The sequence below is a fragment of the Sipha flava genome, unplaced genomic scaffold (genome assembly GCF_003268045.1).
Source record: "Sipha flava isolate LNK unplaced genomic scaffold, YSA_version1 50547_pilon_pilon, whole genome shotgun sequence".
In the NCBI taxonomy this organism is placed as follows: domain Eukaryota; kingdom Metazoa; phylum Arthropoda; class Insecta; order Hemiptera; family Aphididae; genus Sipha; species Sipha flava.
In genome coordinates, this window is record NW_020273399.1 from 33926 (window position 1) to 49575 (window position 15650).

The window sequence follows — 15650 nt, forward strand, 5'->3', positions numbered from 1 at the left end:
ATTAATGTAATTTTTTATTTTTTTTTTTTAAGGTTTTATTGGGATTTATGCATGCTACTGTTATTGGTGGCTAATTTGATTATACTTCCGGTTGGAATATCATTCTTTAATGATGACTTCGATACAAGATGGATAACATTCAACTGTTTATCCGATACCATATTCCTTGTGGACATCATCGTCAACTTTAGAACTGGTAAAATATTTAATCATTAAGTAAACTCAATTATTGAGTTTATTATAGCAAAGCATTATTCAAAAATTTTTTTTAGTTTACTATATTATAATTTTTAAGGTTTCTATTTAATTCTAAATAAATTTTAAAATTATAGATTTTGAAATTATGTTTAATTTTTACTACAGGTTATTTTTATTTTTTATATAATTATAAACGGGTGGGTACCCTTTGGTCATAACACATGGTAATTATATATACTTTTCAAGTTTTAGTTTCGTTGATAAGAGTTGACAAAATTAATCACGAAACGGAATACATTAACTGAACGTTCCTATAGGCTGGAATTTATTTATATAGTATTGTAGTATTGCTGTGAATTTAAAATCACAATATATTATCTCATATGAAAAATATTATGAATAAATTTCTGGTGATCAAGTATTTTTATAAAATTTAAGTGCTCATAAAAGAAACTGTTTATTAAGATTTTAAAAAGTAATTAAATATAGTAAGAAAGAAGTATTGGTAACCTTGGATTAAAATTACTATTTTTATTATAGAAAATATAAAATTGTTAAAATAAACAAAAATAATATTATTATCATAAAATGAATTGATTCCATAGTAGTTCTAGAAAAGTAGTTATAAATAAACATAAAAACATTATATTATATTATAAACTACGGTATACTCGTATTTTCAATTCATTGATTTTGACTAGATTTTATTTGGAAATCAATAAATAAAATGATAATAATAATAAAGAAAAAAATGAATAAAAAAAAATGTACTCATTTAACAAGGAAATTAAAATTCACTTTAAAATCACTTTTTTGTAATATCAAATTAATTTTGATGAAAAATAACAAATTGAGCATATACCTTTGACTGGTTAGCTTATAAAATAGTATTATAAAATAGCTTACTTGGTTATGTGTATCTATTTTGCAATCCACGGTAGTGCTATATACAATTTGTAGATTATTTCTTGCCTGTAAAATGTTTTTTGAGAGAAAATCACTTTCATTTATAAATTTTAGTTATAGTTTACCAAAGTTATTAAATTTATATTCGTAAATTAAGTTTGTTTTTCGTTTGAGGTATTTTCATCTTTGTCTTTAGAATAAACTCAAAAACTTGACCTCTATACTATTATTTAAAAAACTAAAATTATTAATTAACATACATTTTAAAAATTGATTTATATTTTTTTAAAAATATTGATATTAATATAATCAGTATAGTTTTATTGAATATTTGTATGTTAGTTGTAATAAACTTGAATTTATGTCAATGAGACATATTATTTGATATAAGTGACGCCGAACCTTATATGTTATTAAAGTGATTTTTGGCCAGACATCTTTTGAACATTTAGGATGAGTTCGCTTCATATCGGGCCGAAGTTTAGTTGATCTAACTGAATAAAAGCTTCATAATAAAATTAAAGCCTAAAATTAATATTTTTTGTTAAAAATAACTATTCACTCCTTACGGTACGCCATTTAGTAATTATGTTTTTTTTTTTTAAATACTTTTTCACCCAACTTAATTTTTAGGACTTCGGCACCACTATTTGGTATCTGTATGTCTGAGAATATTGTAACAAAATTAACACTTAACTATAAAATATTATACATTTATAATTAATCATTATTATATAAGAGTGTTAACTTCAATAATTGAAGTTAATAATTATTATTATATGATACTAGTATAGTTTTGTGATATAATATAGTATATAATTGAGTTTCAAAGTATTCTATGTTTATATGGTATTTAAAATACACTCATTCAATTGAAAATATAAAAAATATACTTTATACATTTCTAATACATTAAAATAAAAGGTTTGTAGGACACTAGGCATTATGAGTATTAAGATTTTAGTTTTCAAAATAATAATTCTTTATGTAAAAAGAAACTGATTTTAGAATAATTTTAAATAGCAAGTATTTTTATAAATTTGTAGAAAAACACAATAATAATGAAAATACAATAGGTAAATTACACAATGAAAATAATAATAAATTATAAATGGTGCATTTAAAATTCTTTAGGTAGCACGCCAAAACAACTTAAATTAATAACTTAAATTGTTTGTAGTTTTCTTCACGCATTAATTTTTAAGTAGTACATATGTATAATTAATGTTTTGCAATAAATTAAGAGAATATATTACTGACTTTCAGGTGAGTTTAATGTCATTAGGTTTTTTTTGTAATATTGTAAGTGTTTAAAATGCGTTGTTACATGAAACCATCGAAATTAACCAACAAAATACGATTTAAGAGTAATTTTTTTTCCATATAATTTGATGTATTGAGATATGGTATATATAATAGATATAATATAATATTATAGATATTATCTGTATTGGCCTATTATTGGTATATCTAAATTAATTTATTTAGACAATATTCATATTTTATTTTTAACATTCTAAAAAATTTTATTCGTTTATTAAAAAAAAAAAAAAAAAAACAAAATAGTAAACAAATTAAAAATTGTATTATAAAGAAAGTGCGGATATATTTTTCATATAAAGTTATTAGAATATGTATTAACTTATATTACATTATAAATAAGTAAATTATTTGAAAAATAAAACTGAATTGCAATGAAATCATGCAATGTATATTATTTTTGATAAATATAATTAACATATTTTATATTAAAGTTAATTATTAAATACCAATATGTTTATGGTATTAAAGTGAAGTTTAAAAACTATAAACAATCGTGCCCATTGTTAATTTAATCATTAATTAAACTTATTTACTATAAATAGGTTAGGTTTAGGTTGCAATAATTATAGTTGCTTGTTTGTTGACCACATTTTTTAGCCGTTTATTATTTCAATATTTTTCGAAACACTTGAATTCATTGTATTAATTATTTTATGATAAACAAGTTTTTTGTATGAAATAAAAATAAAAAAATTGAATGCAAATAATTGTTTATAAATATATTTTTTCATATAATAACTAGAGTGAAATTATAGTTTATTATTAAAATTATATGGACATTTTATGATGGTAAAGCAAGTATATGTATAAATAATGTTATTGTTATTTCTTAAATAATATCTTATTAAATATCATATCTTAAAATATATATTTAATAAAAATCAGCTGATTCATTGGGTAAAATTATTTCTTAATCATGTTTTAATATATATTTGATGAGTTATACTATTTTTTATATGCAGGTATCTTACAAACGGATAATTCTGAACAAGTGATTTTAGAACCAAATTTAATAGCTAGAAACTATTTAAGATCTTGGTTCTTCTTGGATTTAATTAGTTCTCTTCCGTTGGATTATCTATTTCTCATGTTTAATCAGGTACCACGTTGTATAAATAGTATTATGATTTATGATTAATTTAATCGATGTGTTTTGTATAATATGTACAGGATGTGGGTGAAGGTATACAGATTTTGCACGCCGGTCGAGCTCTTCGTATCCTTCGACTTGCTAAGCTACTCAGTTTAGTCAGATTACTCAGATTATCCAGGCTAGTGCGTTATGTGAATCAATGGGAAGAAGTCTACGTGAGTGTTTTACGAAAAAATTTTTTTGATGAAAAATAAAGTTCGTAAATTGAACATCTATTTTCGAAATTAACATAATATGCAAAATTAATTTTCTCAATAAATATTCATAATAATATTTAATGTAAATAAAAATATAAAAATAAAAATCAAAAAATAAAACACTAGTTATGCAGAATAAAAGTTGCATTATTTAATATAAATGTGGGTCATTTTAGAAGACATTATAATCGAAGTCTTTATGAAACTTATGAGAATAATAATAGTGATTATTAATTAGTTTGCTTTTTCAATTGGTATGCATGATATAGCATGGATTCATAATACGATTGAACTTTTTTAATGTTATGGAAGCGGTTTGCTTGTACAAATTAAATATAATGGTTCAGAGTATTTTCCTTGTATTAAATTAATAAGTATTCTATTTTTCAATGTTTAATTTAGATTGATCTATCATTACTTATAGTTTCAAACATTATTAAAATTTTATACAATAGTTATTATTATCATATTTTATTATTATGATTATATCAATAATAAATATAATAACAAATAGAAAAAAAATACTAACAAAATTAAGTATATTAGATCATTTAAAACTTTTCATCATTGCTTTTTTTAATTATTAATAAAACTTTATCAATTTAGTATGAATTGTTCATTGTTTAACTATTGGTCAACTAATATTTGTAAAGTTTTCAATTAATCTTTTGGAAATTTTTACTATAAGACTGAAATGTTTGAGGTATTTTTAATATATTCACCATATATTTATTTTATGAAATGACATTTTGAATATTTTACTTTGGTGATCACTATCGGAAAATTTAAAATATTTTTTAAATTATTAGTTTTCAATACTTTAAAAAATAATACGATAGTTGTTTTTTCTATATAATACCTAAGCATTTTTAATTTGTTGAAATAATTTATTATAGTTTAGGTTAAATAATTTTTTTTTTATAACTGTCTACTTTATTACTAATTTAAGAAGATAATATTATTAATAACAAAAGTTATATACAAATTTGTTAGTCATACATTTTAATATTTAATAAGAAAAAACAATTTGAACATGATGTAACTAAAAAAAAAATGTTTAATGAGTAGGAAGAACAAATTTTGATGAAAATTATCATATGTTTTAAGTATATAGTTATTATATAGAAAATAATATTTAAATTTATTCTATATTGAATAATATATTTGATAGGCACCTACTGAGTATTATTCACAGTAAAAAATTTTAATAAGTAAACACAATTAATGGGATACATTTCTTATAAATAATTTAATATTTAAAATTATTCAAATAAGTACCTATTGATTTTACTGAATATTTAATAGTTGTATTTTAATCAAAGGGAGTGAGTCATTCTAATATTTTTGAAATGCGCATTTAAGATTATTATAAATTCATGTATAGTTGCATCAATATATCTAACAAAAAGAAAACATTTTTAGTCGGTGATTTGAGTTTTATTGAGGATTGGTCTTATTTTCCTTATATTTTAATAAGAAAATTATGTAATATTATTTTGAATTTAGGATATAAGATTTGAAAAAAATGATTTCGAGTGAGAGTCTTATTAAACTATTGATTTTTGTAATATTCGTACAAAAAAAGGTATTCATTTTTTATTTATTTATAGTTTTTTGAATTTTTTTTTTGAATTTATCCAAAATTATTAAGTTTTTAGAAAAATTGATTTTTAAATTAAAATAAAGTGTTCCTTATTCAATGTTCAAGTTTTTGTAATGTTGTGTGTAATTGAATGAGTATTTTTTATTTTAGAAACGTAAAAATTATCACTTTTCTGTAATACCCAAAATTGTATGTTTTAAAGTATGTGTTAAGACTATAACTTTAAAGAAGTAAATATTTTTGATAGTGTAATTTTTTTAAATATCTTACGTACAGTAAATCTAAGACGTTAAAATGGTTTAATAATTAACAATAAACTTACAATTTCACTGATTTGATCACGGCTTATGGTATTTGAAAGTTTATAAAATGTACCATGTGCCTTATAACAGTATAAATCTAAAGTTTGGACATTTTTTTCAATTTTTGTAATTTTTCATCGTTTCAAAACTTTCTGGACTTTTTGTGAAATCTATAATTCTGCAAATATTTTGTATGGATTATTTTTTTTTAATTTTAATATGGTTTTGATAATTGCATGTAATAATATCACTCCGTGCTCTCACTAATATCAAATGCAATACAGTTTAATCCTTAATGGCCTTGATATATTGTTGAACAAGAAATGCCTACTCGATTGAAGACTATATTTTTATTTAAAATATCTATTCAATACGTTTGTACGTTTGATATATTTTAACAATAACTCCATTTGAGATGGCCTGAACACTTATCATAACTAATTACTGACTCGTAAGAACTCGTTTTGTTTGTTATGTATGTTTTTGCAGCACGAAGTCTAACTTTCCGGCTTGTTTGCGTTGATTGTTTTTTTGTAGATGTTAAGAATACGATCAAATAATGTGTCATCGGGTCAACGAGGTCACCACGAAAGCCAATCCATGATCAAGGTAATAACCGTTACGTGTGTAATACCGTGTGTACATGTTTCTTCTGTTTCTTCTTCTTTTTGTTTTTTATATTTGTGATAATTTATATCTACTCATCTATACATCACTTTATTTTTAACTTAAAAATCTGAACACGTGTTTATTATACCGATGGAGAGGAATTTCTGTTTAAAGTTAGGTACCTACCAAAGGCAAAATGTGATTTGTCGGTGATTTATTAAGCGCGTGTATTTTTCCTCCTGTAGGTGGAAAACATGTGACATGAATTTCAAAAATAGACGTGAATGGGTCATTTTTCAGTGAGCACACAAACACACATACTTGCACTCGGCTTCGATGTATTTTTTAGAACAACATAATATACAGTGCGTTACACATATTGTGTTCACAAATTAAATCGTAACAATACACTATAATACTTAAAGTGTTGTTATCATCGTAATTAAAACACTGAGCGGCAATAGCTGCGCCAAAATAACAATGTAACATGTCCCATACATTTTAATTGTTCACTCACTTGGTCGACCCTTTGATCGCATCATTTAACACGTATTCATTTTTGCTACTAAAACGCTTTTTCCTAATACGGCTCCAAATCGTATAATATCTAATTTTCACTAAATCAATAATTCATACGATTTTTTGAATTTGAATTTTTAATTACATTCTTTAATTATGTTTTATTTTATTAACTTAGTTTAGACACTGCATTATTTATTGCTTGTATATTTACTTATATGATGTATTATATTGTATATTTTTGGCAGAAGTAATGTTGATAGTTATTTTATATTTGACTGAATGTATGTAATATTAAGCTTAATATTTCTTATTCATAATTATCAGCATACATAGCAATTATACATTCTTAGCGAACGAGAATGAAATTAATGTCAATTAATGATTTTTTTTTATTTAATACAAAATATTATAATTGTTAATTACGAGATATGTTAAGTTTTGTAAATTAAACGAACAAATAAGTTTATGTTTTGTAAACAAAATCAAATAATTATTCATGTAAGGAATGCTAGTAGTTTAATGATCTTAAAAGTTTTGAAACTAAAATAATGCAATGAACTTTAAGCCCTCAAATGTATGACAATGACATCTTGTACAAACTTTGCTCGTAATTATATTTTGTAAAAACTAATTATTATGATAATTTTATTTATTTATTATTATTTCATGCAATAATTTCATGTTGATAGCATTTGCTAGTGTTGGAATCTAATTCATCACAGTAAATGGACCGTGAATAATTTTATATATGTAGTAGAAAGCTTCATTGACATATGAGTTCAGTCGATACATTAACTTTTTTTTAAGAAATTGTATTTAAACTTTAATAACCAACTATTAAAATAAACAGTCATTTAAAAAAAAAGACATATCATTTTTAGCGTAACCGTTTTCCGCCAAAATCGACTTTTCCGTTTACCGCCAGTACAATAATTTATATTTTCTTTATTTGTTACCATTAATTTCAATTTCTATATTTTGGTATACCATAATTGAAAGATTTAAATTATTATATATATTATTTACGTATAGTTTATCCCAGATAATATGTTCACAATCATGTGTTTTTTTCCATTAATAGAAAATAAAGAAAAGATTACGTTTGAAATTCATGCGACAACTGGAAATAAAGATAAAGCGTTTCTGGTTTGATCGTTTATACTTGTATAGATTTTGCCTTACTTATTACATTTTAGTTTGTGTTAAAGTTCGTGAAAAAAAGAGTGCGCTCCACACATTGGTAAATATAATTGAGAGTAATCGTGGTAAAAAGCAGTTGATTTTAGATAATTTTAAATTTTGAATTTGTTCCTGTAATAAAAGACTTATTCATTGACGATGTACAATTAATGACTGTACAGCAAAATTTTATACAGATGAAAATCATATAGTTATTAACAATACAAATACGCCACATCGCAACCATGGTGAATATTCCAGTCAAGCATTGAAAAAGCAGGTGCTCAATATAGCATGTATAAGAAAAGCTATTGTAAATGTAAGTACCAGACCAAAAAAAAAAAAATTATTTTAACTGAAATTGGAAAAAATAGTAATTCATCAGATATAACCATTAACGACATAAATAGAATCCGAATAAATATTTATAAAAATCGATGCAAAATTATGCCTCAAAATTCTACTAATATAGCTGATGCTCAGCTATATACTCAATTTAATCAATCTAATCAAATCTATATAACATATATAACTATATAGCATACTCAATTCGATTGACGTGAAAACCAAACAAATTGAAAATTTTTTATTGGTAAATGATGAAAAGAAAAATATAATAATATTTTCAAGTGAAACAAATCATAGATTTGTATCAAAGTGTAATAATATTTATATGGACGGAAATTTCGATTATAGTACTCGATTTTTTTTTTTAAATTTTTTTCGATTCATGAATATTTAAATGGTTACTATGATTCATTAGTTTTTTGCTTATTACCAAATAAATGTAAACAAACATATAAAATGTATACTTATGTTTTTCGTGCAATAAGCAATAAGTGCAAGGACTTGGGGTTAAATTTTTCTTCCACCAACATAACTGTGGACTTTGAAAAGGCTATAATTAGTACAGTTTCTGAAATGTGGACGCAAACCAATATTTAAGAATACCGATTTCACTTAATCCAATCTGGTACTATATAATACAAGAAATTGGCTTATCAAGTGTGTATAAAGACGAGTCATCTGAAATTGATAAATGGTTACATAATATATTTGGCTTATTATTTCTAAATCAGGAAGTGATTGTTTCATCGATGACTTTATGAGCAACAATCCGATTGATGAAAGGCTACAAAAGTTTGTTTACAATTTTGTAGAAACATATATTTCTAAAGATTGTATTTATTAATATTGTATTCATCCTTCAAAATATGGGCACTTGCATCTTCAGAACTTACACGCACAACAAACGCCTGCAAGTCATTTCATACACATCTTAAAAATAGTTTTTATCGACATTTGCCTTCTATTTTATAATGGTTAAATATTTTAATCGAAGAAGTCCAAACTGACGTTTATTGCAAATTAAGAAGCTTCAGTAAACAAAAAACACCACGAAACCAAATCTTAAAACGACAAAAAAAAAAAAACCAGTATTTAATTGATCAGTATACTCATAAAATAGAAAACATATACCGATATATATTTGTAAAATCAATAGCGTATAACATAAGAAATGTAATAACATTAAACAATATACTATATAATTTTAATTTATAATAATTTTAATATTAAATATTACTTGAATGTGTTTTTGTAAGATTATATATTTAATTAAAAATTTAATACCTAATTATTTTTGTTATTTTAAAAATCATTACCAATTATTAATAACTATAATTGTTTACATAATAAAGGATTACCAAAATATAGAAACTGAAATTTGTGGTGGCAGGAAAAGGAAATTTATATTATTGTACTGGCGGTAAACGGACAGGTTGATTTTGGCGGAAAAGTAGATCATCCATAATTTTAATCTTTAATACTTTTATCCGTATATTCTTTTATAATTTTTATTAATCATAAGTGATTATGCGTGCACAGATTACATATTTAATAATAATTTACACATTATAGAATTCATATTTTATTAATAACTTATATTAAATAAATATAATGTAATAATTTAAGTTTAATGTAGATTATATTACGAATAAAGTAAAAAACAAAACTATTAGCTTCTCGGCATTATTAAATATACACATATAACATATACTTATTTTATGCCATAACTGGGCATGATGCTTTCGTGTGTTCTATTATATACTTATCATTATTTAAATATTTTAATAAAGGTTATGTGCGGAATTAATTTGAATATTCATATATACAAAAGTGTTTAAAATTGTTAGTATTTAAACTTATACGAACAAAATAAAGCGCAAATTTTGTTTGCTGTAATGTGCGAACAAAGGCAAATTTAAAAAAAAAAAGCGCAAATTAAAAAAAGGAGAAAAGTAAATTCATAGAAGCTTTTTGATAAACTGAAAATCCCATAAAAATTTGTTATTGAAAAAAATAATAAACTAATAAAAATGGTAGTGGCTGTTTTAGTAGAATTTTGATATAGATTCTTTTCAATCGATTGTATATTAAAAATGGAGAACTATCAATGTACTAAATTATGTCTAGCTTAATTTTGCAATTATTATTATTTGCACAATTAATTTAGAAATTATTAGTAAACATAATTAGGCTATCGAATAAAGCTTGTGTAAAATTATGTGTTTTGTATATGTATAAAATATATATTGAATTTATGATGGTGCAACATTTTACAAGAATGTAGGTATTATAAATCATCTTAATTTACATTATAATAATAATATGGTTATTATAGTTCCTGAACATGGCCAGTGTGTTTATGAGGATATTCAATTTGATATGCATGATGTTACTCATAGGACATTGGTCTGGATGTCTTCAATTCCTTGTACCTAGCCTACAAGGATTTCCAGTAAATTCATGGGTTTCTATTAATGAATTACAGGTAAATATAATTTACACATATACATTTTTTTTTAAAGTCTTAAAATTATTTATATACTTATGAGTTTTAAGTTATTTTTTTAAGAGTGCCAACCAAAAAATAATTTTATCTTTTATTTTTTATTCTAATATTTATTGTAGAAAATATATTTAAATTATTATTATATATTATATAATATTATTATGAATAAATATCACATATTGATTTTACTTAAGCATAATTTAATAAATTAAAGACAATATTTTTAAACACATTTAAGCAAATTTATTTAGATTGTTTAAAATTACTATTTTTCTAAAATTAAATAATTTTAATTGATTATATAAATAGTACATATTTTATTACCAATAATATATCGAAAATTTGAAGGTTTGTTTGATATACTTATATAAGTACTCGATAAATATTTCAAGTAGGTATTTTATTTACAGTTATATTAACATTTGAAAATTTCAAGTTATAAGGATAGTTTTTTTTTTTAGCTATGACGAAAACTAAATTAGAATTTTTTGAAAAACGGTTTATTATACACATGCAGTTTTTTTGTTTTTGGTATTTTTCGTCAGTTTTTCGTAGTTATTAAGAAAACTGACTGAATTGACTCCCTTAATGAACCAACAGACATTATCTACATTATAAATTTTAAATACTTACCATGGAATGTTTTCAATTAATTTTTAATGTATTTATGAATTATTAGGAATTAAGGAATTACTCTTTAAATCATGGTTACATAACCTAACTATCTCAGAATCTAATCTTTCATCAAACCTAATAGGAAGTTAAAATATGTTAGAACATGTTTGTTGATGATTTTTTTTTTTTTTGATTCAAAATTTTATTTATTTATTTATTTTTATACTTAGCATGTCGTCTTTATAAATTAATACTGCAAAGTCATTATACACCTAACTACTTCAATATGAAGCGTATCATTTAAGCAACGTCATTTTTTTTCTAATTATATTATTATATTTCCTGATTAAAACTGATTTTAATGGACATAGGACCCACTGTGAATTTATGAATCGTTGAAAATTAATAAAATTATTTTTTTTTAGCTGCAAATATTATTTAACACAGCTTTGTGTTACATAAATATGTCAAGGATATAAAATTAGCATTTATAGTACCATATGATATACGATTTAAGTAAACAATACATTATTTATATTTATTCTAATTTTTTTTTATCAATTAATTTAAATAATTATTGTTATAATTTTTAAAATAATTTTTGGAAATTACTATTAATAATATTAGTTAATTAGTTCTTGCAATTTTATTGCATTTGTATAAATATATTTAAGTAGATAGGCAGTGGCTTTTTAAATGGAAACCTTCCGTAAAATCAATCCAACTGATAAACTATATTTGATCTTTATTTTGTTATACATTTCTTTAAATTTTTTTAAAATAACTAAGAATATCAGAATATTAAATATCTATTTTTTTTGTGTAAAATGTTCATTTAATTTCAAATCTATAGATGTATTTACATTTAACATATAGAAAGTTTATCTTACTAAAATTGATCTTCTCTTTTGAGAATAATTATAAAACTTTAGGTTATTTTTGAATCTTCTTTATTTCCCAAGAAATAAAAATTTGTAAACACATTTTTGAAGTATTTTAAAAATGCTTTTTCTGTTAAATTAAAATATATTAAATAAATATATAGTTGAATTAACATGTACTCGTATGCATGAGTATTGACATTTTACTTTTAAATACCTAATTATTTTTAAATAAATGTAGCCACTTGTGTAATATAGTCGAGTTTTATCCCATCATTAATTCAAATTTGTTTACTAATACTGTGTTCCTATATAATATATGAAATACATAGTAAAGTTGAAATATCAGTGATTATCTGTAGCATATGTACTCGTGAATGATACAGATGAATAATAAACCAGTTTGATAGACGATAATTCTTTAATCGTAAGGTATATTTTCAAATTTTTTCATCAACTTTGAGTTAAAAAACAAATATAATTCAAACACATTATTCCACTAAAACTAAGTAGATCTATACAACATTTTTTTATTTTATTTTTTCCGTAAAGCAATTTTAATAAGAATTTTTTTTAAGATTTAAGTAGATTACCGTAATGTGAATTAAATCAGTCAAATAGTATTATTTATTAAAATATAACAAATATTATAGTGGCTTGGATATTAACAAAGTAAAATTGTAATATGTAATTACGTTAATATAAATCAACTGCACAGATTCTTTAAGCTACAAATTGAAAAAACGAGTTTGCAAAGCACATGGCAATACAGATACATACAATTAAGTTTAATGGTGCATTTTATTGATGTTTTAGGATGCTAACTGGGCAGAACAATATTCGTGGTCACTATTTAAAGCCATGTCACATATGCTGTGTATTGGTTATGGCCGGTTCCCACCACAATCGCTAACTGACATGTGGTTGACCATGTTGTCAATGATTAGTGGTGCAACGTGTTATGCTCTATTTTTGGGACATGCTACAAATTTGATTCAGAGCTTGGATTCATCACGTCGGCAATACCGTGAAAAGGTCTGAAAAAATTAATTTGCGAATCACACGATCATTTTAAATATGAGATTTTATAACTTTTAGGTTAAACAAGTGGAAGAATACATGTCGTATAGACGGCTACCATTAGATATGCGAAAGAGAATAACCGAGTACTTTGAACACAGATATCAGGGAAAATTCTTTGATGAAAAGTGGATATTGGATGAAATGTCCGACAAACTGCGCGAAGTAAGTACTTAAACTGCGGTGCAATGTGTTAGCTAAATGTAAACCATGCATTTTGAATTTGTAGGAAGTTCGAAACTACACTTGCCGGAGATTAGTGACAAATTTGCCACTTTTACAGAACGCTGACACCAACTTACTTACTGAGTTGACTGATTGTTTAGAGTTTGAAATGTTCCAGCCTGGTAATTTTTTACGCTTTTTTTTTTGTTGCTCTTGTAATTTTTTTTATGTTTTGTTTTGAATACACTATGTGTTTTAATGAGAAACGCAGCAATAGGTTGGTAGATTAGGGTGGGAGTAGAGTAAACAACATCGCGTATATTGCAATGGTATGCAAGATTTAACGATTTTTAAATAAGAAATTCTGCTCGGGGCTGGGTGATAGATAGCCTTTCCATTGGTATGGATGGTAAGGAGTGGGTTGAACAAGAAAAAAGCCTCGGATGAAAGTAAATACACGAGGAAAAAATAAGTAGCTATATGTGTGAAGGGAATGCAAAATAATTCGGTTTTGAAACAGTACGCGTGTCACGAGAGTTGAGCTTTAAACACACTTAGCAGTTTTGTGAATGCGGGTTGCTAGATACAGCTGTATAGGGTAGTCTGCTTGCGGTTGACTGATCGTCTAATATAAGGATCTATGTTGGTAACTGGGTGTAATATTCTTCATTGTGTTCGAAAATGAATGAATGCGGTATACGTTTTTGAAAACATCAATTATGTCAATAAAAGCATCCATAGTTCATAGATGATATAAAAACATGGTATATAAAAATATGCAATATTATCATTGATCAGTTACAAAACCAACTATCGACGGAGATGTTTAAAATTGAACACTTTTTTTTATCGTTATAAATAATACATACAGTAAAACCTAGTTAAGACGCTTTTGAAGAGGAAAATAACAAGAGCACGTATTAAACGGGATAGTATAATAAGAAGTAATTTGTTTAATACTTCCCGGAAACTTTTTTGTGCGGGATTCCATTTAATTATGTTTTAATAGGATACAAAACAGAAAAAATGATAATCGCGTTTTTTTTGTATTAATTATATAATACCACATAATTGGTAAATATACTCGATAAATTTTCTCGCAACTAATATAAATAGCCTTTAAATAGATTTGATAGAACGATATCTTCTTGTTGGTTTTAATTTATTTAAAAAGTTCTATAAATACTAGAGATCTGAAAAAATTCGTGTATTAAACGACAGCGTTTTAACCAGATTTGACTGTAAATGTTTTAAAAACGTTTACTAAATGTTTGTTTTTACAAAGTAGAATATCATTTTAACTGTTTAAAATCTTGAGAAATAAATACGGTATCAAAATTAAATCCATAAATTAAAGTGATTTTTAGTAAAATTAACAGATGCAACCGGTTTTTTAAATAAAATTGAATTTTAATTGTTTAATATACTTGAAATTAATTAACTAATTGATTAATTTATAATTATAATTAATGAATAATTAAATAAAATAATTTCATTTAGTATATTTTTTTTTTTTTTTTGGGTATTTAATTTTATACCATACTAATTCGAAATTATCATAACAGAAAATATACATTGTTTAAATATTATCTACTTTTGATAAACTTGGTATTCTTGTCTAATGATTACGAGTTATAAATAATTGCTTTAATGTATTTAATATTGTTATAAATTATTGAATAGAAGAAGTGTGATGAACAATGTCATAAATAGGTAAGCAAAATATATTTTGTGATTGTATAATGATTGACTATAGAGGAACAATTTATCGATAATTATATGCTATTCAATACTTGATTTCTGTAAACAATTATGATAATTTATATTTATAAGTATTCTGTACACCTATCTTACAGAATAAATAATGCGCATAAAAAATTGCGGAGACTATTGTTACAGTAGCCTATATTGTGAACAATGTAAACTCATTTAGTCTACAGATTATATTAGATTTAAAATTCGTCCATCAAATAATATGTGTTTTACATAGCAAATGAAAGTGCTATATTATAATACATTGTTCATTGTTTACTAAACGTTAAATTAAATGGAATATTATATTA

The 15650-nt window shown here is 23.7% G+C and overlaps 1 protein-coding gene across 2 annotated transcripts in view; it reads left to right on the forward strand.

Moving 5' to 3' along the window:
• Positions 1-13843, forward strand: part of LOC112690452 (potassium/sodium hyperpolarization-activated cyclic nucleotide-gated channel 1) — a 34968-nt gene extending 21125 nt beyond the window's left edge. Inside the window, exons 2-9 of one of the 2 annotated variants that reach the window (XM_025564468.1) lie at positions 33-196; positions 3390-3526; positions 3598-3735; positions 6220-6291; positions 10676-10825; positions 13159-13377; positions 13441-13587; positions 13652-13843. In XM_025564468.1, the coding sequence (XP_025420253.1) occupies positions 33-196; positions 3390-3526; positions 3598-3735; positions 6220-6291; positions 10676-10825; positions 13159-13377; positions 13441-13587; positions 13652-13828 (1204 nt within the window). In that variant the 3' untranslated portion in view covers positions 13829-13843. The remainder of the gene's footprint in view (positions 1-32; positions 197-3389; positions 3527-3597; positions 3736-6219; positions 6292-10675; positions 10826-13158; positions 13378-13440; positions 13588-13651) is intronic. The other variant, XM_025564469.1, reaches the window with a different exon arrangement.
• The last annotated feature ends 1807 nt before the right edge of the window (positions 13844-15650 follow it).